We start from the raw sequence: 27581 nt of genomic DNA, 5'->3' as shown, positions 1-27581 counted from the left end.
AGGGAGAAACCAAAACCTGAAGAAAATGAAAGGCCGTGACAGCAGTGTCAGGCCAGGAAGCTGAAGCCAAATTACAGCCCCACTCCCCGTTGTGGTCGCCGGTCTCCAAGGCGGTCCTCAATGACCCCTCCTCTGGGGATTCACTGGGAGGGGTCCTCTCCCTCCACTGAATGCAGACGTGCTTTGTAACCAATAGGATTGAGGTATAGTTGAATTACAGTGTTGTGTCAATTTCTGCTGTAGAGCAAAGTGACTCAGTTATACATATATATACACATTCTTTTTCATATTCTTTTCTATTGTGGTTTATCATAGAGTATTGAATATAGTTCCCTGTGCTACACAGTAGGACCTTGTTGTTTATCCATTCTCCCCTTACCAGTTTGCATCTGCTAATCCCAAACTTCCAATCCAACTCTCTCCCACCCTCCTTCCCCTTAGCAACCACCACTCTATTCTCTGTGAAGGACTGTCTTAAACATCTTTTGTAAAGCCCATAGTGACTGTTAGACTACAGGGTAAGTAACAAGTTCTTACTAAGTACTTGTTGGTTGTATGCAAGATGATAGCAGATTCAGACTAGAGGTACACTGCCAACTGCAATCCTTAACTAGATGAGAGAAGTTTCGTTGGTTAAGGGAAAAAACACATCAAGAAATTAAAGAAACCACCCTGTGTTGGAATGGTATTTTACATGTCTAAACTATAATTCAATTTAACTTGACAAATTATACTCACATTTTAAAAGTAATTATTGATGAGCCATTCCCCAAATTCCATAATCACAAAATAATATTCACATTTTAAAATTAAAGAATATAAAGAAATGACTTATAGCACATCAAAATAGTTCAAAGGTCATTGTTACTTGGAATTTCTAAGACAGCTTGTAGATAGAAACAGAAGCAAATTGAGAAGTATCAAATACAAATTTTGAGATAAAACCATTCTGTCCTCTTGAGAGATAGGATCCAAACACACAAGGCAATCATATCATCCTTTCAGCCAGGACCTCCTGAACCGGGAATGGCAGTGAGCACAGGTAATACCAATATGTCCTTCCTAAGTGTCTCCACGGAGAAGGCACTGGCACCCCACTCCAGTCCTCTTGCCTGGAAAATCCCATGGATGGAGGAGACTGGTAGGCTGCAGTCCATGGGGTCTCTAAGAGTCGGACACGACTGAGCGACTTCCCTTTCACTTTTCACTTTCATGCATCGGAGAAGGAAATGGCAACCCACTCCAGTGTTCTTGCCTGGAGAATCCCAGGGACGGGGGAACCTGGTGGGCTTCTGTCTATGGGGTCCCACGGACGACTTCAGATGACTGAAGTGACTTAGCAGCTTAGCAAGTGTCTCCAGGAAAAAAGCTTTTGTGAACCAGAAGAGGAGGAATCTCATTTCTCCAAAATGTAAAACTATTTTTGAAATAAGGAATAAATAGGGAGATATTTCACTCTTCCAAGACTTAAATGAGTATAGTTTTGATACCTGTTTTCAGGGGACCTAGTATGATCTCAACTTAGTTGTCCAGTTCAAGAAATGTATGTCAGTCGAGCCCAGAAGAGAGCTTCACATGCTGAACAGAAGCTCAAGAATTCACAGTCAAATGTGAGTCCCAAACCCATGTTTACTATCAAATCTAATCTTTAAACAAAATCTTAACTCACCTGCCAGAATATGCTGTCTATTGTGTTTCCAAGAAAACCATCGCGACCTTCTGAAGACACCAGTTTGGGGCCAAGAATGGTCATGAATTCATCAAAATCCACCTGGCCATCCCCTGGAAGGAGAAGATATAAGTATGAGTTGAGAAGTAGCTGAAATTGACCTACCCAATGTTTATTTCATTATTTCACTGGAAATATGAAATAAACATCTCTGTGAAATAAAATCATGGAATAATTTGAAATAATGAAATAAACATCTGGGAGTAGATGAATAAAATAAACATGAAATAAACATCTACATCCTTTTCTCCACAGCATGACCTTGATCAATGAAGAGCTGGAACCATTTCTGAAAACTGTGCAACACTCTTAAAATACCAAAGACAGCCGAGAAACTGGCAACAATTAGTACCTCCAATACCACCTATCCCTAATCGTTTGTTAGTATTTATGTCTAAATCTCAACCAACACCTCCCACAACCTCACAGGTACTGTAATTGCTGGACCCCAAGTTGCCTAGCTGTACAGGAGAGAAATCACACCTTTATCCCAATCTCTTCCTTCATACTGGTCAGTCACACATAAATTTAGTCATCAAGTCTTACTGATTTCACTTGTTAAATATCTGTAGCTGCTCTACCTTCTTCATCAATTCAATTGCTAGTCCAGTTCCAAAAACATTGTGGTAGGAAAATGCTTCCAAGAATGAATGTTCTAATAATAATTACAGTATTACTAGTAAAATGATTTTGTCCTCACATTCTCACCTCCACACTCTCTTCCACACAGTTGAGTTTACTTCTCCCAAAGCCTATCTGATCCTGCTTTTAAAACTTCAATGGCATCTTTGACCAAAAATAAGGAAACCACCTCAGAACCCACCTGCCTCAAGTCCCACTATGCCTTTTGATACCTTTTGCTCCCCACCTCTGCACAAGATGCCATGCTATTTCAGAGCTCCAGACACAGCTCTGTCCACACTGTTCCCTCCATTTGTCTACCGGGTGATCTCTAACTTGTTTCATAAGATGAAGCTGAAATATCATGTTCTCTTTTGATATTTTTCCTGACCCTTTCTCATCTCACTAGACAGAGTTGGGCAAACTTCTGTTTCTCCTACTAACTTAATGTGCATCTGTTTAGAACTGATTACCCTCTATCTCAGCACTAATGTGCATGCCTTTCTCTCACCTAGATTGTAAGCTCTGCAAGGCCAAGGACCCAGCCTGAAATGTCTCTATATTTGACACCATGGTGGGCATTCAAAGTGCCCTTAGAGAATGAATGATATCCCTTGTTTGCACTTTCTTTGCTCAGTTCAACATGTATTGGAACTTCCATGCTAGAGCTGACACTGGCCAAGTGAACTTAGGCCAACTTAGACAAAAGCAGACCTTCAGGGTCTGAGCCCCCAGGATTCATCAGTGTGGCATTCTGCACGGACTGCTTGGGAGGGTGTCTCCACCAAGAGTCACCACACCTTGGCCCCAGGTGAAAAAGACAGCCCGGGTGGCTGCATACAAGCTTGCCAAAGTGCAGACATATCAGTCCACTCCCAGAGTGTAATAGCCTTCCATGAGCCTTTGCTGAAAACCTACTTCCAAAATTCAAGCAGATGTCATCATCAAGATGTCAATAATTTGGAAAGAGACAGTCCAGGAACAGATCCCAGTGTAGATAAAACTTCCAAGAGGATAGGAGAAGCATGACAAGTCAGTGGGAAAGGGAAGACTGAGCCACCAAACGGGGTGGGGCAGTCCAAGGACTACTGAGAAAGGGATGTACTTCTTACCAGTCAACAGGATGAAAGGATCCAAAATTTCGCCCTGGCTGGTCATCATCAGCTGACAACAAGTTGGCATCTTGCCTTTCAAACTAGCAAATACTGCTTAAAAGAATACTGTTCAATGCTGGCAGAGATGTGGAGAAGACAGGAGCTCTCTTATGCATCCCTGTGTGCTCATCCTCAATACTGACTAGCAGGACTCAAGATGCTGTGTCCTGCTGGTTCCTTTTCACTTAATAACTTCACTTTTAAAGAAAAAAACAAAGCGAGGAAACTACCTTACATGCAGTCCAGGATGTTTACCCAAAGATATATCATCCAGTATTTGTGAAAGTAGAAAGCTGGAGGAAGCTGAGACTGGCCCAGCCTTGCTGGTATTCACACTGAGTTAGCACCACATGGCTCCCAGGCTAGGACAGTCACACTTGTTATATTCATGCACTAACCCGCTGCTCACCCCAAGTTGCTCCTGTTAGTCAAACCTGGCACTGGGGACTTCCCTGGCAGTCCAGTGGTTAAGAATCAGCCTGCCAGTGCAGGGGACATGGGATCCTAGCTCTGGGGACTAACATTCTACAAGCCACAGGGCAGCTAAGCCCCTGAGCCAACTACTGAAGCCGGAGTGCCCTAGAATCCATGCTCTGCAACAAGAGAAGCTACCATAATGAGAAGCCTGCATGCTGCAACCAGAGTGTAGCCTCTGCTCACCACAACTAGAGAAAGCCTGCATGCATCAGTGAAGAGCCTGTGTGCTGCAACGAAGGGCTGCTGCTGCTGCTAAGTCGCTTCAGTCATGTCCAACTCTGTGCGACCCCATAGACGGCAGCCCACCAGGCTCCCCCGTCCCTGGGATTCTCCAGGCAAGAACACTGGAGTGGGTTGCCATTTCCTTCTCCAATGCATGAAAGTGAAAAGTGAAAGTGAAGTCGCTCAGTCGTGTCCAACTCTTAGCAACCGCATGGACTGTAGCCCACCAGGCTCTTCCATCCATGGGATTTTCCAGGCAAGAGTACTGGAGTGGGGTGCCACTGCCTTCTCCGAATGAAGACCTAGTGCAGCCATAAATAAATAAACATAAAGCTGGTGCTGGATGGCCAAAAAGTCTCAGACCAGAAGATGCTTTCTCAAGAGAGAAAAAGTGTCACCTTCAGTAAGATGGAAAGTGATTCTTAGGGGACAAAAAATATCTTAGGCCTCACAATCATTAGTGGCCTCCTAAGGTCACAGTCCATAAAGAGACATATGCACACTGTATCTGTGCTATTAAAATGCCATGGGGTCGGGGCAACTAGAGAAACAAGTGTCTTAAAAGGCACCTGAGCAGGTGAGTGGCAGAACAAGAAGGAGGAGCAGGACAAGAGGAAGAAGCAGAGAAGGAAGAGGAAGTAGTTTGAAAAACACTAGACTAGATAATGTCTCAAGTACAGGAAGTCCCCTCCATGCCAATCGTCAAGTCGTGACCTTTCAAAGATGCAAACGTGCATCTAGTTCCAGCAAGGAGCCAGAACCTGTTCCATCAATGTCAGGCATGAGTGAAATTGCAGCTTGCCCTCCGTCTCCTATTGCTGACAATCCTTCAGTTCCACCATCTCCCACCTCCTGTCCCTCCTCCAGTTGGTAACCCTTGATGCCAGCCCCTGGATGCCAGCTGTTGTGCTGTACTAGTATAAGATGAGAAATGTTTTCTTTATTTTTTTGTGTTTGTTTTTTATGTATTAGTTGTGTGGAAAGTATTATAAACCTATTACAGTATAGTAATGATATAGCTGATTGTGTTGGTTGGGTACCCGTGAACAAATTAGACTTAAGAATAAACTGGACTTACTAACGAAACCTGTTCATATGTAGGGGACTTACTGTACTATGGTTCTCCTTCCAGGGACCTCCTTCTGAGGTGCTGGTCTAGTAACAGTGGGCATCATCCCAACCTTCTGTCACCCAGGGCAACGGTTCATAAAGGTTTAGAAGCTCGAGGGTGTAGATCATTCTTTTACAAAGACCTCATAAGACCCTATCTAAAATACATCCACTGGGCTGGGTCATACAAGCTTCTGGCCAGGGTGTAGTAGGCACCACTCTCACTTGGGAGCTGAATGGAATGGGGGTGGGGGTGTCCAGAGTATGTGCAATATATATTTCTCCAGGAGGATGAGGCTGTTTCTAAACAATCTATCTTTCAGGTAAGAGGAGAGTGATCACCCACCTCTCTGAAACCTCCCCCCAACCCAGGTGATGGGAGAGCAGCATGTGGAACTGGAGTCCACACAGAACCCTGGTCAAAGTCATCAGGGAGCACTCACAGATGGTGCCCTTGGCTGAGAACGTCAGCCTCAAAGTTGACAAATGGGAGTGATGCTTCCAACCATATCCTGACCTCGGTGAAGGGAGCAGCTTTTTTGCTACCGAAATCCTTGACCAGAAGGGAAGAGCTTGGGCCATGGTGGGCAACCCCAGGGTGGTGCCAGCTACAGTGCAGGGGCACAGGGGACTTGGCAGAGCCTTTCTGCTAGTTGGAGGAGAGGTCTGGTTCATGGAAGAATTTGTTTCTAGCTACTAAGCAGAAGACATTTGGAACCTCAGATTTTTTTATTGGTCAAAATGTGATTCTCCACGGCCTCCCTCCATTTTTTTTCCCCCATTATCAATGAGCCAAGGGAGATTTCTGTGGGCCCATAGTTGGAGAAATAAGAGGGATGCCTCTTTGACTTTCTCTACGTCTCTCGGGATCTTTTCAGCTCTGGCTCCTGAGCATGCGCATATTGCACGTTTTCTGCAGACGCGCAGTACACAGAGGCTCCTCCCTCACATGCACAGCTCAGCACTGGTCTTGCCAGGAGTATAAGATTCTATTCAGATGCAGACTGAATAAAAGTCCCCTTCAGCAGATCTTAGTTTAAAGGACAGACAGGACTGGGAACACCCCATAAGCTATCAAAGCTGCTCCTAGCAATCCGGCCACACGTCCCCCTCACCCCACCCTACCCTGCATCTATCTCAGGAGTATTGAGAAGAGTACAATTTCAGAGATACCTCCCTAAGTTCCTTATACAAAAACTAGCCACTGGCAGAGGCGAAGTCTGGGAAGTCTGGTGATGATCTTAACATCGAACATACTGAGCATTCACAATGCCATGGCATCACTGGAAGACATTGCACAGCCTACCTCACTGAAGTCTGTCAGTAGCCCATTTTACAGATGAGAAAACTGATGCACAGAGGGGTTCAGTAACTTGCAGAAGCTCACACAGAGGAGCAGAGCAGTGATTCCCAACCCAGCCGCTTGCCTATGCTTTTGCTCCCTCTCAGGAGGCCAGGTGACGTATCACTGTCAGGAACGCTCATTCATCTGACCCCAGCGTTCGCTGGCTGGGGAGTGCTGTGGCTCCTGGCCCAAAGAGGCAAATTGAAATCTAAGTTGTCTTTTTGTCTAGTTATCAAGTCTCAGGTCAGCTGCTGGAGGCCTTTATTAAGCATTTAAAAGAGTCATAATAAGTAATAGGAAATATTGATTTAACATTTGCTATATGCCAGACTCTGAACTCAAGGTCCGACATATATTATTGTGTTTGATTCCATCCCAACACTGTGAATAGGTTCTGCCCTTCCACATTCTACCCTTGAGAAAACTTCAGCAAGAAGAGGTTAAAAGGAGCTAGGTCAAGGCTGGGCAGCTAGTATATGCCTGCCGAGGGATCAGCTTGGAACTCTTGATATTAACCCCCACGTTGCAAAGCCTCACTCTATGTCAGAGGCCCCAGTATAATTTCTGTTTCAGGTTCACACCTCTCTGCAAAGTCTGAGAGTATAATATGTTTTCCTACTGAGCTTTTAGGAAGGAATTTAGTGGGAACTGGGAAAATGGCCTTTAGAGGCTTTAACACAAATGACCACTGTCTGAAAGCTCTTTGTTCCCCAAATTGCCATTCTGCCTGCAATGAGGGTCTCAGTAATTCTCCTTGGAGGGTCAGTTCTCAGAGGATCTAGGTCTCTCCCATACAAACCTATAGGCACCCTCTTCCACCAGGCCTGCCAGGGTGACATCAGGCAGGGGACATTCATGTGTCCCCTAAAGACATCAGGCTGGCATTCACGTGTCCCCTAAAGACAAACTGGGCATCTTCCCAGACAGCCCTCCCCGACCCTTCACAGAATGCAGCGACCTCCAAATGCAAAAACTTCATTTGGTTAAATCATTTTACAAATCTTTAACTGTCAAGTAAGTGCAGAGTGAAACAATGAAACTCACTCCAATAAGGACTCATTCCTAACCTCTCCCATGCTTCCAATATTATGATCCACTTAGCAAGACAGGCAGGAAGCTAACCTGCCCAGGACCGCATCTGATTGCTTCCCACTGCTATGTAAGTCAGAGTAATGAACTTGAACGAGGGCAAGAAGCTGCGGGAGGGCCAGGACTGCACGACATTCGTTAAGACCAACCAGCTGAAACTTTCACCAAGAGGTAAAATAACAATAAAAATCCCTGCGAAATAAAAGGAAGGAAAGGCATATTCAGAAAAAATGATGGGTAAAGAAGGGTAATGAGGAGATAGCTTGGGAGGAAGAAGAAATGTCTGCTTGAGACTCTGTTCCAATCAACTGACTCAGTTTCAAAAGCGGAGATGTGAGGTGTACGGTGGGGCAAGAGAGGGATGAACAGACACAGGCTTACCCTCCAGGAGGCTGCAATCCATCACCCAGGGCAGAATCAAGTAGGGGCTGGGACTGACCTAAAAGCATTGAGCTAGGGCAGCACCACGGTAGGAGCAGAGGCTCTAATTTGGAAATTCTCGATGGCTCAGGAGTGAGCTGAGAAAAAGAATATTTCCTGCCATATCAATAAACAAGGATATCACAGTCAATGGCAATTGCAGCCCTCCAACAGGAGCCAGTGAGCCCTGAGGAAATTCGGAGCTGAAAAGAACACCTGCCATCGAGCAGCCATTAGACTGCAGGCCCTCCCTATGGTGAGCCCTGAGGGAACACAGGATGTGAGAACACAGGATACTGCCCCAGATAGCTCCGGCGCATACCTGAGGAATGAGTTCAGTGGGCTTAGACTCGCATTTTCCCATACTTGGAAAAGTGCTAAATGCCTTAACTCGAGATATCTGGTTTTCTTCAATTAATAATAATCTTTTGATGTTCCTGATAACCTGCCCTTTATTGAAATATTCCTGTTGTTGTTTAGATGCTAAGTCGAGTCAGACTCTTTGTGACCCCATGGATTGTAGCACACCAGGCCCCTCTTTCCATGGGATTTCCCAGGCAAGAATACTGGAGTGGGTTGCCATTTCTTTCTCCAGGGGATCTTCCCGCCCTGGAATCAAACCCATCTCCTGCATTGGCAGGCAGATTCTTTACTGCTGAGCCACCAGGGAAGCCCCTTCTTGCAATATATCCTAGCTATATAGCCTATGTATTTAGTTCTTCCCCTGGTCTCCTCAGAGTGGTTTCTCGGGGCTCTCTTTAATGCTGTCTCCTGAGCTACAGTCCTCATTTTGCCCCAAATAAAACTTGACTTGCAGCTCTCATGGTGTGCACTTTCTTAAAAGTCAACAGAACCCTTAACCCATAAGGGAGGGGAGGTTCTAGCAAGCTGAAAGAGGAGATAAGCACCCTGAATACCTCATGGACCCCAGGAAGGATGTCATGTGACTGGAGCAGTAACCACCCTCCCTTCATGCTGGAACAAGGACTCCTATGGGAAGGGAACAGAACAAGATAAGCCCTGCTTGTTCCTGATGCAGAGTCAGTGGGAAGTGTCCAAGTGGGGAGAGAGAGCATCACCCCATCCACCAACTCCACCCAGTGAAATTTTTATACCTAATGCTTCCAAATCAACCTCTTATAATGTGTTAGGGACTGAATTGTGTCCCTCTAGAATTCACTGGTTGAAGCCCTAACTCCCAGTGTGACTATATTTGGAAACAGAGACTTGAAGGAAGTGATTAAGGTTAAGTGAGGTCATAAGGGTGGGGCCCTAAACCAATAGGACTGGTGTCCTTTTAAGAAGAGAAACAGGGACTTCCCTGGCAGTCCAGCGGTTGGGACTCAGTGTGTCCACTATAGGGATCATGGGTTTGATCCCTGGTTAGGGAGCTAACATAGACTTCAATGCGGCTGGTGACACAAGCAAGGTTCTTCCTTGTGAAGGCTTAACTGTGGGCGGCAGGCCGGCTCAGCCACTGTTCTGAAAGGACTAGCATATTCTCTCTGTTCTCTGCCTCTGCACTCAGAATTTTACATACTTAAGTCCTCCTACTTCCCAAACTGCCCCATCCTCAACCTGCCTGTCAAAGCAGCTCCAAGGCCCAGACAACCCCAAGCAGTGCACCTGCCTCCAGCAACCTAGCATCCCAGGAAGCCTGTTTCTCATGGGAGCTGGACATTAAGCAGAGCTTTTACATCTCTTATGTATCCTAGAATAATAGAAAAGATGCTTTTACTTCCGCTTTATATCCAAATGGGAAATTGCAATTGACCACAGTAGAAAGTGGGCTTCCCAGGTAGCACAAGTGGTAAAGAACCCACCTGCCAATGCAGGAGATGTAAGAGACATGGGTCTGATCCGTGGGTGGGGAAGATCCCCTGGAGGAAGGCATGGCAGCCCACTCCAGTATTCTTGCCTGAAGAATCCCACGGACTGAGAAGCCCTGCAGGTGGGTCCATAGGGTCCAAAGAGTCGGACACAAGTGAAGCAACTTAGCACGCACACATCACAGTAGAAAGCTGAGGACAAAGAAAGGAGTTGGTGGAGGGTGGAGGCATGTCCTAGCCTTGGCACTGCTCACTCTCACTTCCCTTCTAAATAGGACTAGGAAGTAATCAATAAGGCTGGCTCTCAGGAGGTGTGCAAAGTCCGAGTTCACAGCTGGGGCCCACACTCCCCTGGTGTTTCTCATCTATGCTATGGGTCCATCCAAGCCTGATCTGCTTAGAGTTAGACCAGCCATCCTACCTCCTCTCTTATTTGCTACATAGGGATACAGCCCATGGGCAAGGCTGAATATACACAGGCACTTTATTCCTTATTCCTACTGCTCTTATGTGCACATCTTCCTTGGGGATCCATGCGGAAGAGAAACTGTCAAGACAAGACAGACCATGCATCTTACTAGCACCAAACTCGCCTTCTACTCCAATAGCTGCAAGGCCATTTCTAACCTTCAGAGAACAGTGTTGACTAGAAAGTTTCGGATCTGAAATACATTAGGGAGTAAGTTATGAGAAAATGGATGCAGTGACTTCAGAATAATCTTGACTTGAGGATCACAAAGAACAGATATTGAGCACAGTTTTATGGACTTGTTGGTCCTTTGGATAAATGTCTGTTTAGTTCCTCTGCCTATTTAAAAAAAAATATTTTTTCTATTTTATTTTGTACAGATGTTTTGGTGTGGACCATTTTAAACATCTTTATTTAATTTATTACAATAGTGCTTCTACTTTATGTTTTATGCTTTTGGTTGCAAGACACGTAAGGGATTTTAAGCTCCCTGACCAGAGAGATAAGTCAGCCTCTCCCATCAGGAAGCTTCCATAAACCTCTTATCCTTATCCATCAGAGGGTGAACAGAATGAAAACCACAATCACAGAAAACTAATCAAACTGATCACATGGACCACAGTCTTGTCTAACTCAATGAAACTAAGAGCCATGCCATGTAGGATCACCCAAGATGGATGGGTCATGGTGGAGAGTTCTGACAAAAAGTGATCCACAGGAGAATGGAAGGCAAACCACTTCAGTATTCTTGCCTTGAAAACCACATGAACAGTATGAAAAGGCAAAAAGATAGGACACTGAAAGATGAACTCCCCAGGTCAGTAGGTGCCCAATATGCTACTGGAGATCAGTGGAGAAATAACTCCAGAAAGAATGAAGAGGTGGAGACAAAGCGAAAACAACGCCAAATTGTGGATGTGACTGGTGATGGAAGTAAAGTCCTCTGCTATAAAGAACAATATTGCATACGAACCTGGAATGTTAGGTCCATGAATCAAGACAAATTGGAAGTGCTCAAACAGGAGATGGCAAGAGTGAACACTGATATTTTAGGAATCAGTGAACTAAAATGGACTGGAATGGGTGGCTGTAATTGAGATGACCATTATATAGACCGTTGTATATACTACTGTGGGCAAGAACCCCTTAGAAGAAATGGAGTAGCCATCATAGTCAACAAAAGAGTCTGAAATGCAGTACTTGAGTGCAATCTCAAAAATGACAGAATGATCTCTGTTTCAAAGGCAAACTATTCAATATCACAGTAATCCAAGTCTATGCCCTGAACAATAGTACTGAAAAAACTGAAATTGAATGGTTCTATAAAGACCTACAAGACCTTCTAGAACTAACCCCCCAAAAGATGTTCTTTTCATTATAGGGGACTGGAATGCAAAAGTAGGAAGTCAAGAGATACCTGGAGTAACAGGCTTGGCTTTGGAATACAAAATGAAGCAGGGCAAAGGCTAATTAGAGTTTTGCCAAGAGAACGCACTGGTCATAGCATACACCCTCTTCCAACAAACAAGACTCTACACATGGACATCACCAGATGGTCAACACCGAAATCAGACTGATTATATTCTTTGCAGCCAAAGATGGAGAAGCTCTATAAAGTCAGCAAAAACAAGACCAGGAGCAGACTGTGGCTCAGACCATGAACTCCCTATTGCCAAATTCAGACTTAAATTGAAGAAAGTAGGGAAAACAACTAGACCATTCAGGTATGACCTAAATCAAATCCCTTACAATTATACAGTGGAAGGGACAAACAGATTCAAGGGATTAGCTGTGATAGAGTGCCTGAAGAACTGTGGACGGAGGTTCGTGACATTGTACAGGAGGCAGTGATCAAGACCATCCACAAGAAAAAGAAATGCAAAAAGGCAAAATGGTTCCTGAGGAGGCCTTACAAATAGCTCAGAAAAGAAGAGAAGGAAAAGGCAAAGCAGAAAAGGAAAGATATACCCATTTGAATGCAGAATTCCAAAGAATAGCAGGGGGAGATAAGAAAGCCTTCCTCAGTGATCAATGCAAAGAAATAGAGGAAAACAATAGAATGGGAAAGACTAGAGATGTCTTCAAGAAAATTAGAGATACCAAGGAAACATTTCATGCAAAGATGGGTTTGACAAAGGACAGAAATGATATGGACCTAACAGAAGCAGAAGATATTAAGTAGAGGTGGCAAGAATACACAGAACTATACAAAAAAGATCTTCACAACTCAGATAATCACCCAAGTGATAACTCACCTAGAGCCAGACATCCTGGAATGCAAAGTCAAGTGGGCTTTAAGAAGCATCACTATGAACAAAGCTAGTGGAGGTGATGGAACGCCAGTTGAGCTATTTCAAACCCTAAAAGATGATGCTGTGAAAGTGCTGCACTCAATATGCCAGCAGATTTGGAAAACTCTGCAGTGGCCACAGGACTGGAAAACGGCAGTTTTCATTCCAATCCCAAAGAGAGGCAATGCCAAAGAATGTTCAAACTACTGCACAATTGGCACTCATTTCACATGCTAACAAAGTAATGCTCAAAATTCTCTAAACCAGGCTTCAACAGTATGTGATCCATGAACTTCCAGATGTTCAAGCTGGATTTAGAAAAGGCAGAGAAACCAGAGATCAAATTTGCCAACATCTGCTGGATCATTGAAAAAGCAAGAGAGTTCCAGAAAAGCATCTATTTCTGCTTTATTGACTATGCCAAAGCCTTTGACTCTGTGGATCACAATAAACTGTGGAAAATTCTGAAAGAGATGGGAATACCAGACCACCTGACCTGCCTCCTGAGAAATCTGTATGCAGGTCAAGAAGCAACAGTTAGAAATGAACATGGAACAACAGACTGGTTCCAAATTGGGAAAGGACTATGTCAAGGCTATATATTGTCACCCTGCTTATTTAACTTATATGCAGAGTACATCATGCAAAATGCTGGGCTGGATAAAGCACAAGCTTGAATCAAGATTGCTGGGAGAAATATCAATAACCTCAGATATGCAGATGACACCACCCTTATGGCAGAAAGCAAAGAGGAAATAAAGAGCCTCCTGATGAAAGGGAAAGAGGAGAGTGAAAAAGTTGGCTTAAATCTCAACATTCAAAAACTAAGATCATGGCATCTGGTCCCATCACTCCATTGCAAATAGATGGAGAAACAATGGAAACAGTGACAGACTTTATTTTCTTGGGCTCCGAAATCACTGCAGATGGTGACTGCAGCCATGAAATTAAAAGACGCTTGCTCCTTAGAAGAAAAGTTATTACCACTCTAGACAGCATATTAAGAAGCAGAAACATTCCTTTGCCAACAAAAGTCCATCTAGTCAAAGCTATGGTTTTTCCAGTAGTCATGTATGGATGTGAGAGTTGGATCATAAAGAATGCTGAGCACCGAAGAATTGATGCTTTTAAACTGTGGTGTTGGAGAAGATTCTTTAGAGTCTCTTGGACTGCAAGGAAATCAAACCAGTCAGTCCTAAAGGAAATCAGTCCTGAATATTTATTGGAAGGACTGGTGCTGAAGCTGAAACCACTTTGGCCACCTGATGCGAAGAACTGACTCATCTGAAAAGACCCTGATACTGGGAAAGATTGAAGGTGGGAGGAGAAAGGGACAACGGAGGATGGGATGGTTGGATGGCATCACCAACTCAATGGATACGAGTTTGAGCAAGCTCTGGGAGTTGGTGATGGACAGGGAGGCCTGGTGTGCTGCAGTCCACGGAGTGGCAAAGAGTCAGACACAACTGAGCGACTGAACTGAACTGAAGTGACCAGGGATTGAACTTGCATTCCCTTCACTGGAAGGTGATGTCTTTACTTCTCGACTCCCAAGGAAGTCCCCATTTTTCAATCCGATTATTTGGGTGTTTTGGTTAATGTGTTGGGCGATGTTGTTTAAGGATACAGACTTGCAACTAGTGGAGAAATAAGTCCCAGAGGTCTTATACACACTACAGTGATGGTAGCCAACAAAACTGTATTATAAACATTAAACTTGCTAAGAGATTAGATCTTAATTGCTCCCCAAACTGGACAAAAATAATTGCATGGCATGACAGAGGTGTCAGCTAATGCTAGTCTAGCATATTCCATACTCCACTATAAGTGAATGTTGCTCAGTCGTGTCTGACTCTTTGCGACTCCATGAACTACACAGTCCATGGAATTCTCCAGGCCAGAATACTGGAGTGGGTAGCCTTTCCCTTCTCCATGGGATCTTCCCAACCCAGGGGTCAAACCCAGGTCTCCCACATTACCAGTATAAATGTATCAAATAAAAAAGAATGAGGATAATCTCTAATGTGTCTTCATTCAACTTTCTGTAAAAAAGTCCATGAAACTAGAAAAAGACCATTAAAAAAAAAAAATCACAGAAGTTCTAAAAGCTGAGGCTACCCATCAACCACTTGAAAAAAATCTAAGGAAATGTTTGCCAGCCACAGCGCGAGTGAAGCAGATGGAGAAATAAAACGGGTCGTCTGTGCAGGCTGCGCTCTTGGAAAGGGAGCTGCAGCACCTGCCAAGAAGTGACGGGAAGAGGCATGAGCATCATTCTTGGTCCTCGCCAAGCTCAGAGACCTAGACTCTGCAAAACCTAGAGACCCAGGCAACCAGCTCCCAAGTGTGTGTGCCCGGGCTGCTAGGAAGTCTGGCACCTTGTTCATGTTTCTTGTCATCCTTTTCTCTCCTTCTCTGGTACCTCCATTTGTAGGTACAACCCCAGCATATCACACGAGAAGTTCCAGCACTGGCCAGCATCGTGCTACAGGCTGCAGTCTCCACGCCCTAAGCAGGGGAGAGACTGTGGAAACCCAGAGTGTAATAAGTGTTGGGAATTGTTATCATTGTTTAATATGCTGCTCCTTGATCATGATTCTTATCTTTTAACTTTTGGGGGGCTGCATCCCAAAGCATGTGGGATCTTAGTTCCATGCCCCTTGCATTGGAAGAGCAGAGTCTTAACCACTGGATCAAGGGAAGCCCTTTGATCATGATTCTTTTTTTTAAATATAAATTTATTTATTTTAATTGGAGGCTAATTACTTTACAAAATTGTATTGGTTTTGCCATACATCAACACGAATCCGCCATGGGTGTACACGTGTTCCCCATCCCGAACCCCCCTCCCACTGATCATGATTCTTTAACCATAAACGTTTCTCAGACTTAAAGAAGTGGTGAGTGTAAGCACGAAAACAAACTCTGTCCAGTATTCTTTTACTGAATACTTACTAGTCACCAAAAACTACACGAGGTATGGCACACTTCCTCCCCATAAGTGGATATTCTGAAACTCAAGTGGGAAAAGAAGGTGGTCAGTGACACCCACACAAATGATAGTTGGTTAATTCCAGGAACCAGGTCTCCACAGTAAGAACGGAAAATGAAGGGAAAAAATATGGGTGAGTCCAAAAAGAGAGGAGAAACATTATCCTGAATACCCAAAGAAAAATTTACTCCTGAAACTCATTCACCATTAGAGAAGAAGGCTTAAGGAACACCTGCTTGTATTCCCAGTGTGATAGATGAAAACAGCCCTGTGCAGGAGTTCCCTGGTGGTCCAGGGGTTAAGACTCCTCGCTCCCAATGCAGGGGGCCCACGCTTGATCCCTGGTCAAGGAACAAGACCCACATGCTGTGACCAGAGATGAGGCATGCCACAACAAAGATCCTGCATGCAGCAGTGACGATCCCGCGTGCCACAACTCAGCACAGCCAAAGGGGAAAAGGCAAAAAAGAGAAAGCAAACAGTCCTATGCAATTAAGAGATTGTACAAACATATGAAGATGAGGTGAAAGACATGAATGGAAGGAAGAGGGACCCAGCTTCAGTGAGGAGAAAAGGAGAGGACACCATCATTGCTCTAGCAAAGTCAAGGTCTACTGGGATCCATTGGTAGAAAACTATGACTTCTAACTCAAGTAAACAAATAGGTTCCCAGACCCATTACATAGACTCATTGCACTAGACCTGGGGATGCTAAATGAACATAGAGGACGTCAGCACTGTGGTCTAGGAAATTCAAGTTCAGCTGGGAAGAGAGACAAACAAGGCATCACAAGTGTGTGCTGACTATAAAAGAAGTGCTACAGAGGCAAAAACCAGAGAAACTGGATATGATCTAGCACAGTTCTCCAAGGCAGGAGGAAGGGGAAAGGATGCTCAAGAACACTCAGTGTGGTGCCAGAAGAGAATATCACTCCATCCTTATCTTTTTAATTTTTGCTATGTGTTAGAAGGTCCTTGTGGCTCAGCTGGTAGAGAATCTGTCTGCAATGCAGGAGACCTGGGTTCGACCCCTGGGTTGGGAAGATCCCCTGGAGAAGGGAAAGCCTACCCACTCCAGTGGGTATCCACTGGGTTCCCACAGTCTCCCCACTGCTCAGGGCGTGGAGACTGGAGCCTGTAGCACGATGCTGGCCAGTGCTGGAACTTCTCCTCATGTGATATGCTGGGGTTGTACCTACAAATGGAGGTACCAGAGAAGGAGAGAAAAGGGATGACAAGAAACAAGGCTAGCTACTCCAGAATTCATGGACTGTATAATCCATGGGGTTGCAAAGAGTCAGACACGAATGAGCGACTTTCTCTTCACTTCACGTCACTTCAGAAGGTCCAAAATTTATTTGTAGAGTAGTGCCTGGATATAATATGATAAACAGGAAGGGGACAAGGATGCAAGAACTGAAAAGGGCAGAAAAGAGAGGTCATTGTGTCCTGGGAAAGCCAAAACCTGTACATATCAACTTGCTATTTATATGCTTCTTCTTGGTAAGTCTGTTACTTAAAGTAGTGTATTAGTATATTAATTTTTTATAGGCAAACATAAGTGTTACTTGGAAAATATCATATTATGTTGGAGGGGAGAAGAACAATTGCAGTAGCAGTAAGAAAGGTAGGTGCGGCAGCAGCAGCAGAAATATTTGTAGGAATAACCTACAACCCTAAGTTACTCTAAATAAAGACAGAGGAAAATAAGAGAGAAAAGAAATGATGAAAGAGAAGATGATGGGGACTTCCCTGGTGGTCCAGTGCCTAAGACTCCATACTCCTAATGCAGGGGGTCCAGGTTCAATCCCTAGGCAGGCAACTAGATCCTGCATGCTGCAATGAAGATCCCGCACACAGCAACTAAGACCTGATGCAGTCAAGTAAGTAAAGAAATAAATTCTTTTAAGTGGTGATCTCTATGGATATCACAAAGAAGCTGAGTTAAATATAATATATCATCAGGACTTTTTAAAACTGGGAAAAGAAAGTGTGTTAGTTGCTCAGTCGTGTCTGACTCTTTGCAACTCCATGGACTAGAGCCTGCCAGGATCCTCTGTCCATGGAACTCTCCAAGTAAGAATACTGGAGTGGGTTGCCATTTCCTTCTCCATGGAAAAAGTAAGAGTGATCTCCTTAAAAAAGTTAAGAGTGATCAACTTTAAGACCAGAACAGATATCCTTATACAGGGAGGAATCCCCATTCAGATAAGCAAGACCTAGGATACTTGCCATCATTTTCACTCAATATTATTCTCAACGTGCTGGTCAATATTATGATGTGAAATGGAAGGGAGAAATAATCACCTCAGAAATGGAGAAGACAAGATTATCACTATTCAGAGGGCAGTATGATTGTTTAGAAAGAACAACAGTCATTCTGGGAAATTTAGTAACAGTGGCTATGCACCGGACACACATTGAAAAATCAATAGTTTTCTTGTGTGGCAGCAATAACCATTTCGAAAACTTAACGGAAAAGAGCCCAGAGACTTCTGAGCCTGCAGCTATATCCCAGCTGGCTCTCCCTCCCATCCTCCTGGCAAGTCCCCTCTGCTGTGGGCACAGACCCAGGTGGGCAGGGCTCCCAGAGATGATGGAGCACAGGTGGAGGGATGGTACAGAGAAAGGGTGCCCAGGGGCCAGCAGAAAGGGGGCCTGCCTCACCTGGGAGTCTCCTGGAAAAAGGACTTCCCCTGTGTACACGAGCTGGATGGGTGGCATGGGGGGTCCTGATCCACTGACTCCTAAAATTTGGAGAAAAATTTGCTCTGTGGGCTGGAGTCTCCATGCTTCTGAGCAGGGAAGCCCCCAGAGGGAGAGCTTCCCCCTGCATCCTCAGAAAACAGGCATTTCTTCTCTGCTCAGCTACAAGATGGAAACTGAGATTCCTCTCTTCCTGTAGCATTTTTTTAAATTTTATTTTTATTTTATACTGCAGTATAGTTGATCTACAGTGTTGTTAGTTTCAGGTGGACAGCTAGGTGACTCAGTTATACAAATACATGGGTCTATTCTTTTTAGATTCTTTGCCCAAATAGGTTATTACAAAATACTGAGTACCTTTCCGTGTGCTATACAGTAGGTCTTTGTTGGTTATTTATCTTATATATGTGTGTGTGTGTTCATCCCAAGTTCCTGATTAACCCTTCCCCTACCGTGTTTACTCTTTCGTAACCATAAATTTATTTTTAATATCTGTAAGTCTGTTTCTCTTTTGTGAATAAATTCATTTGTTTCTTTTCTTTCTTATTTTTTCTAAATTAGATTCTACATATGAGTGATATCATATGGTATTTATCTTTCTCTGTCTGACTTACTTCACTTAGTATGAAATCTCTAGGTTCATCCATATTGCTGCAAATGGCATTATTTCAATCTTTCGTATGGATGAGTAGGATTTCACTGTAGGGCTTCCCAGGTGCCTCAGTGGTAGAGAATCTGTCTACCAATGCAAGAGTCATGGGTTCGATCCCTAGGTCTGGAAGATCCCCCACAGAAGGAAATGGCAACCCACTCTAGTATTCCTGCCTAGAAAATCCCATGGACAGAGGAGCCCGAAGGGCTACAGTCCAGGGGGTCACTAAGAGTCGGACATGACTGAGCTCGCACACACACACATGTGGTTTCCGAAGTGGTGAGCGGTAAAGAATCTGCTTGCTAACGCAGGAGATATGGGTTTGATCCCTGGGCCAAGAAGACCCTTGGAGTAGGAAATGGCAACCCACTCCAGTATTCGTGGTTGGAAAACTTCATGGACAGTGGAACTTGGTGGGCTACAGTCCATGGGGTCCCAAAGAGTTGGACTACTACACACATATATACATATGAGTAAAATGATTTCCTCACATGGATCCTAAATGCCATTTTCAAGTTTGCATGCACGATCAGTTGTGTCCAACTCTTTGTGACCCCATGGACTGTAGCACTCTGTCCATGGGATTATCCTGGCAAGAATTGTGGAGTGGGTTGTCATTTCCTCCTCCAGGAGATCTTCCTGAGCCAGGAATGAAAATACATATGTCCAGGCTCCTCCATCCATGGGATTTTCTAGGCAAGAGTACTGGAGTGGGGTGCCATTGCCTTCTCTGATATATATATATATATATTTATGTATACACATGTACAATTTTAGTGAAATATTTTAAAAGTCTTTAAAGACAATGGCAAATAATAACATGACTCTTGGTGGAAAGATTATTGTAAGGATATTAATTTTTTCCAAATTAATTTATATGTTTGAAGCAATTCCAATAAAAGTCCCTATGGAATTTTTTTTAAGCTTTCCCAGTGACTCTTAAGGTCATTTGGAAGAATAAGCAGGCAAGAAAATCTTTAAAAGTAATTAAGAGCCGTAATGCGGTATCAAATAATAAAATGTATCACAAGACTACAGTAATGAAAAAAGGACTAATGTAAGAATGAATAGGAGATACAGGGTTACTGAGAAATAAGCTACATGAAATATAGATAATAAACAAAAATAATTTAATAGAAAATAGGTTTATTTGACAAAAGGTGTTGGGAAGATAACTTAAGAATTCAGAAAGAAAAATAAATTTTTGCTCCTCACTTTCTATTTTACTCTAAAACCCTAAAGATATGTAGAGGAAATATATATGTGAAATAGGGAAAAACTTTTCTAAGCTTCAAATCAATACAAGAAAAGCAGAAAAGATTCACAGACTTGATAATATACTTCTTATGTTAAAAAATTCAGAGATGAAATTAATTATTCAGCAATAAACGAGAAAAATTCTATGTTATGAACTTGACAAAAGGGTAATACTGCTCAAATACAAAGAAATTCATTAAAAAGACATAAATGCTAAAGGATGTGAATAGATAATTCACAAAAGAAAATATGATTGTTAAACATGTGGGAATGTTCAACTTCAATAGTATGAAAATAAATGCAAATTAAAGCAATAATAAGATGGCATTTCCCACATCCCCAGTGCGTGAAGATTTTATTTTTAAGCAAGAAGACAGTGTGCAGTCTGCCGAGACTCCTCATCCCCCGTGATGGGAACAGGTCTTGGCAGAGCCTTTCTGGATATTAATTTGGCAATGCCATTTAGATAAAAAGTTCCTCTTTAATGTTTTTCTCTTTCATTCCATAATTTGTTTTCTGGAACCTGTCCTAAGGAATTAATCAGAAATTTGGATAACTATCTCTGCACTATGTCGTTTTTCATGGCATTATTTATACTAATGAAAAATAGAAAAGAATAAAGAATACAAACAGGAAATGAAAATCAACACACCACTCAGAAACAACATATGAGTCTTTTCTTCTAAGCAAATAAATAAAATAATTGAAATAATATTTTCCTATCCTTTCTACTTGACATTCAATTGTGAACATTTATCGTGTTATTAAAAATCTTTGTAATAAACAAATGCGATCTAATTAAAATTAAAAGCTTCTGCACAACAAAGCAAACTATAAGCAAGGTGAAAAGACAGCCTTTGGAATGAGAGAAAATAACAGAAAATGAAGCAACAGACAAACAGCTAATCTCAAAAATATATGAGTAACTTATGCAGCTCAATTCCAGAAAAATAAACGACCCAATCAAAAAATGGGCCAAAGAACTAAATAGACATTTCTCCAAAGAAGACATACAGATGGCTAACAAACACATGAAAAGATGTTCAACATCACTCATTATCAGAGAAATGCAAATCAAAACCACAATGAGGTACCGTTTCACACCAGGCAGAATGGCTGAGATCCCAAAGTCTACAAGCAATAAATGCTGGAGAGGGTGTGGAGAAAAGGGAACCCTCTTACACTGTTGGTGGGAACGCAAACTAGTACAGCCACTATGGAGAACAGTGTGGAGATTCCTTAAAAAACTAGAAATAGAACTGCCGTATGACCCAGCAATCCCACTGCTGGGCATGCACACCGAGGAAACCAGAATTGAAAGAGACACGTGTACCCCAATGTTCATCGAAGCACTGTTTATAATAGCCAGGACATGGAAGCAACCTAGATGTCCATCAGCAGACGAATGGATAAGAAAGCTGTGGTACATATACACAATGGAGTATTACTCAGCCATTAAAAAGAATACATTTGAATCAGTTCTAACGAGGTGGATGAAACTGGAGCCGATTATACAGAGTGTAGTAAGCCAGAAAGAAAAACACCAATACAGTATACTAACACATATATATGGAATTTAGAAAGATGGTAATGATAACCCTGTGTGCGAGACAGCAAAAGAGACACAGATGTATAGAACAGACTTTTGGACTCTGTGGGAGAGGGAGAGAGTGGGATGATTTGGGAGAATGGCATTGAAACATGTATAATATCATGTAAGAAACGAATCGCCAGTCTAGGTTCGATGCAGGATACAGGATGCTTGGGGCTGGTGCCCTGGGATGACCCAGAGAGATGGTATGGGGAGGGAGGTGGGAGAGGGGTTCAGGATTGGGAACATGTGTACACCTGTGGCGGATTCATGTTGATGCAGGGCAAAACCAATACGGTATTGTAAAGTAAAATAAAGTAAAATTTAAAAAAATCTTTGTAATATAATATTGGTCATGTAACACCTTACAGGGATCCATAGTTTTTTCAGTAAGTCTCGCATTTTTGGAAAGTCTGAAAGTTTCTATATGAGCCTGTAATTGGGTTATAATAAAACAGGAAGCTATTTCTCTTGTTTAAAGCTTTTAAAAGGCCCATACAAAATAGTTCTTTTTTAATTTTTACTTTATATTGGGGGTGTAGTTGATTTACAATGTTGTATTAGTTTCAGGTGTATAGCAAAGTGGTTCAGTTAGTTATACATATACATATATCCATTCTTTTTCAGATTCTTTTCCCATAAAGGTTGTTACAGAATATTGAGTAGAGTCTCCTGGGCTATACGGTAGGTCCTTGTTGATTATCTACTTTATATATGTTGTTGTTTACTCACTAAGTTGTGTCCAACTCTTTCAGACCCCATGGTCTGTAGCCCGCCAGGCTCCTCTGTCCATGGGATTTCCTAGGCAAGAATACTGGAGTGGGTTGCCATTTCCTTCTCCAGGGGATCTTCCCATCTCCTGCATGGCAAGTGGATTCTTTACCACTGAGCCACCTGGGAAGCCCATTTTATATACAGTAATGTATATATGTTAATCCTAAACTCCTATGTTAGGAACTATCTTATATATGTAGTGTACATAGGCTAGTTCTAAAGAGTTACTGGTTCTCCTGGAACAAGCACGCAGCTGAATCTTGAGGACTTCCTTTGTGGATCATGCACCACAGCTTTCTAAGTTGTACAGAAGTAAGGTGCCCCTTGGTACCAACCTATCTTATACACAATGTTACACAGCCACCACCCAGATCATTACATGCAAAATTAGAATTGTATAGAAAACTGTTCTTCTGGGGCCCCACTGTTACACGACATATAAAAAAAATCATAGCACATTAAATATCTCTATATGCTGCACATCTCATTGCAGTGAGTCCCTTGATGATAATAAGTTCGATTTTCTACCTCCAGAAGTTATTAGCTTGACTGAGTACAAAGCAGGAGTAAATACTATGGGGTGGCTGCTGGAGCTGATAAAGGCTGCAACCACCTGGACGCTTTAGCCCACAGCCAGGGGTGTCTCCATAGAACGTGTCCACACACTGACCAGAAGGCCAAGCGAGGGTCCAGGACTTTGGAAGATGGTGACTTCTGAACAGAAATAGTTGAGGAAAAGAACTTTACCAAATTCCCTATGAAAACTATGCCTTTGCCCCATGTAGATCGCAGGCATTGGTCACAGTGAGAGACGAGGTAACACCAAAGGAGAGTAATATGCAAAAGAAACTAAGACAGACTGTACTAAACAAAGAGTTAAAAATAATCAATGACTGGAATCGTCTGACTTTAAAATATGGTCACCAACAAGGAGACATATAATCATTTTGACATGTTTCCATTTCATTGAAGATTCAAGGTTTTAAATTCGGACTTAAACCTGGATGTTATGGTTCCTGGATTGGGAACATCCAATTTCACATATATTTTTAAATGGAAACTTCAGAAGTATATGAAACAGTTCAGAAAATTCCAGGATATATAAGAGATATGCAGAACTTATTTCTTTTAAATGAACTCTTAAAAAATATTTATCAAGGAAAATTAACAAACCACTCTTCAGAATGTCACCCAATCTATGGATTTCAGAGTCTTTCTTTGTTCCTGTATTTCCAAGATTTGATCTCCTAACCTAAGTCAGCAGGGATTACTTCCTCCCAACACCAACCCTTTCTCTTCTTTAGCAACACTACTGCAGGAATGCAGTATGAGAGCAACACTCAAGTGAAAATAGTAGAGATGAAGGTTTCTTCAAAAACACATGCCAAGGAAAGATGGACAGACTGAACCAAAAACCCTGACACTCCTCATACTTAGAGTGCTCTCTTAAGCATTCTGCACTGACAGAAGCTTCCTGAAAGAAAAATCCAGTACGTCAGTACGTAAACTAAATTTAATAGAAACTACATATTTGGGAATGAGTTTGCTTTGAAATCTTATTATAAGCACAAAATTTACTCCAGAAAGAAATTGAATTATAATAGATTTCAGACAATGGCTGTCAATCAGACCCAGGTGTTCACAGTATACCAACAGGGAAAGATCCATGAGAGCTGATATTTCTGTTTCTGATGGTCCTGGGGCATCACTCAGCATTTTACAGATCCTTGATATAGTGACTTCATTTGCGGTAGAACACTCAATTCACCATGTAGGCTGAAGAAAACGTTTGTGAAAATTTTCCAAGGGTTTCTGGCTATATGGGTAGATAGAGCCCACCCCGTATCTTGCACTGAATGCAGCTATAAAATCTGGACAGAATGCCTGCAGCAGCAATTTGAAGATTCTGAGAAGTAAGCAGTAGTAGAGGAATTAGGGAAGAAGATCTGAATTTGAACCAAACCAGCAAAGAGTTTACTGTCTTTCTCCTGTGATATGTCCAGGCAAGAGGCACTATGGTGTGAAGCCTGGAAGCGGACCTTGGTGTGGACAGTGAGAGCCCCAGGAGGCTCTCCAATGTTGGCTTTGGGTGTGGAAAGGGGGTCTGTCAGTGCTCAGAAAGGGTGGGGGAAATACTGAATGTTTTTTCACTTCCCCATTTCCTCATGCCCCAATCTGTAGGATCCTAAAATCTCTGAGGGGGAAAGAAAAAAAAAAAACAAAACCTGCTTTGATCAAAGGAGTCATTGTTTCAAGGAGGGAATAATCCCTGATGATTTTCTCTTTCTGTTTTTCCACTGTTTGAATCAAGTTGCATGGAAAGTGTACAATAAAATGGGACAAATAAATATCCCATTTTCTGACTGTAGGAATAAAAAAACAAAAGAATTGAAAAGTGTCAGGAAGGTCTGGGACAGTGAAGAGCTTGGCAAAGCTCCTCCATAGTATTCGTTATGAAATCCCAGGCTTACTCACACATGCTTATGCAGCAGACCCTAAACAGCTTACCACAAACTGAACTGGAAAACTGACCACTACTCAGATCCCAGAAGGGCCAGTGGGGCGTGCACAAGCAGAACAGATCTGAATAGCTATGCAAAGGCTTTGGAAGCTGGACAGTGGAACCATAATCCCAAGAAAATTGGTCAGAATTAGTGGCCTAAACCCAACCAAATCAACTCCCTTCTTAAACAAAAGTATCAACATTCTCCATAGGATGTAAATAAGGCCCAGAGTCTCATAGGTAATATTCTAAATGTCTAGAAAATAATACAAACTTACTCAACATATGAAGAACAAGGAAACTTTCTATCTGCATAAGAAAATACAAATAGCAGATGCCAATGACACATGTATTGGAATCATCTGAAAGAAGCTTGAACCAAACCATTATAGAAATACTGCAACAAGTGAGAGCAAATATCCTAGAGAGAAAAAAAGACATAAAATTTCAACAAATAAACAGATGATATAAATAAGAACCTAAATGATATTTTAGAGCTGAACAAAAAGCGCCAATAACAAAACACCTCTATAGATAAGCTCAATTACAAAATGGAAATGACAGAAGAAAGAGTCAATGAACTTAATTAGTATCAGTAAAAATGATGGATCCTTCTCCTCTCCTGTGATTAATGTCCATTCTATCTGAGTCATACAAGGAGATGAGAAAAGCTACAGAGAAAAAAAAAATTAAGGAAATAATGATTGAGAATTTTCCAAATTGGTTAGCCAAAATAATCCACTAGAGTTAAGAAACTCCATGAATCACAAATAGGGTAAACCTAAAGAAATACAAGCCCAGGGACATCATAATCAAATCGCTGATGAATAAAGACAAAAAAGTCTAAAAATCAGCCAGAGTGAAAGGATGCATTACCAACAGGGAAAAGTGAAAGTTGCTCAGTCCTGTCCAACTCTTCGAGATCCCATGGACTATAGTCCATGATCCAGACAAGAATACTGGAGTGGGTAACGGTTCCCTTCTCCAGGGGATCTTCCCAACCCAGGGATTGAACCCAGGTCTCCCACATTGCAGGCAGATTCTTTACCAGCTGAGCCACAGGGAAGCAACAAGTCAAATTATGGCAAACTTCTCATCATGAAACATGGAGGTCTGCAGAAGAGAAACAATATTTGAAGTGCTAAGAGACAGACTTTCCAGTGATCCAGTGGTTAAGACTTCAAGCTCCCAATCAGGAGGGGCAGGTTCCATCCCTCACTGGGGAACTAAGATCTCACATAGCACATGGCCAAAAATTTAAAAAGAAATCAATGTGCTAAGAGAAAAGAATTGTCAATTCAGAATTCTACATCCAGTGAAAATATCTTTCAGGGATGGAGGCAAAACAAAGACGTTTCATGCGAAGAAAAACAGAGAAATTCATTGTCAGCAGACAAAGAAACTTCCTCAGAGAGAAAGAAAATGATACCAGAGGAGAACTTAGAATATCCAAAGTAAAGGAAAGGTAATATCTGGGTAAAGGTGATAGACTATCCTTATCCTATTCTATTATTTTAAAAAACGCTTGCAGATTGAAAACCAAAAATTACAACATGTCTGGTGGAGTTTTCAATGTCAGTAGATACAATATATAAGCTCCAAGCAAGTTAGGACAAAGAAATGGATTGATGCCTTAGATAATACAGAACTCACCAAAAATGAATATAATGACATAAGCTGAATAGTCCTATTGAGGTAATTGCATTCATAATTTGAAACTTTCTGAAAAAGAAATCTAGAGGCCCAGATGGCTGCATTGGCAAATATTACCAAGCATTTATGGAGAATAGTATCAATTCTACACAATCTCTTCCAGAAAAATAAAAGAGGAAGGAACATTTCTCAGCTTATTTTATGAGGCTAACATTACCCTGAAACCCAAACCAGCCAAAGACATTACAAGGAAAACACACAAAAAACCAACAAACAATCTGCAGTCCAGTATCTCTCAGGAACTTCAATACAAAGGATTTGGGGGGCATGATCAAGCAGTTCTATACTTTGAATGTGTTCATGGTTCGAAGAGCTGACTCATTTGAAAAGACCCTGATGTTGGGAAAGACTGAAGGCAGGAGGACAAGGGGAAGACAGAGGATGAGATGGTTGGGTGCATCACTGACTCAATGGACATGAGTCTGGGTAAACTGCAGGAGTTGGTGATGGACAGGGAGGCCTGGTGTGCTGTGGTTCATGGGGTTGCAAAGAGTCAGACATGACTGAGCGAGTGAACTGAACCGATAGTTATGTGAATCTACACGTTAAAATTCACAGAACTGTACATCCAAAAGAAGTCGGTCATACTGTATGTTAATTTAAAAATCAAAATTAAAAAGACGAAATCTTCTAAGGC

The 27581-nt window shown here is 42.4% G+C and overlaps 1 protein-coding gene across 1 annotated transcript in view; it reads right to left on the bottom strand.

Annotated features, from left to right (window-relative positions):
• Window positions 1-27581, bottom strand: part of CALN1 (calneuron 1) — a 418392-nt gene that overhangs the window by 178733 nt on the left and 212078 nt on the right. The window contains exon 4 of the mRNA XM_069570960.1: window positions 1670-1782. Coding sequence (XP_069427061.1) covers window positions 1670-1782 — 113 coding nt within the window. The remainder of the gene's footprint in view (window positions 1-1669; window positions 1783-27581) is intronic.

This window comes from Ovis canadensis, chromosome 24 (genome assembly GCF_042477335.2).
Source record: "Ovis canadensis isolate MfBH-ARS-UI-01 breed Bighorn chromosome 24, ARS-UI_OviCan_v2, whole genome shotgun sequence".
NCBI classification, from domain to species: domain Eukaryota; kingdom Metazoa; phylum Chordata; class Mammalia; order Artiodactyla; family Bovidae; genus Ovis; species Ovis canadensis.
Note: the sequence above shows the minus strand (reverse complement) of the source record. Positions and strands in the feature narration are given on the sequence as shown.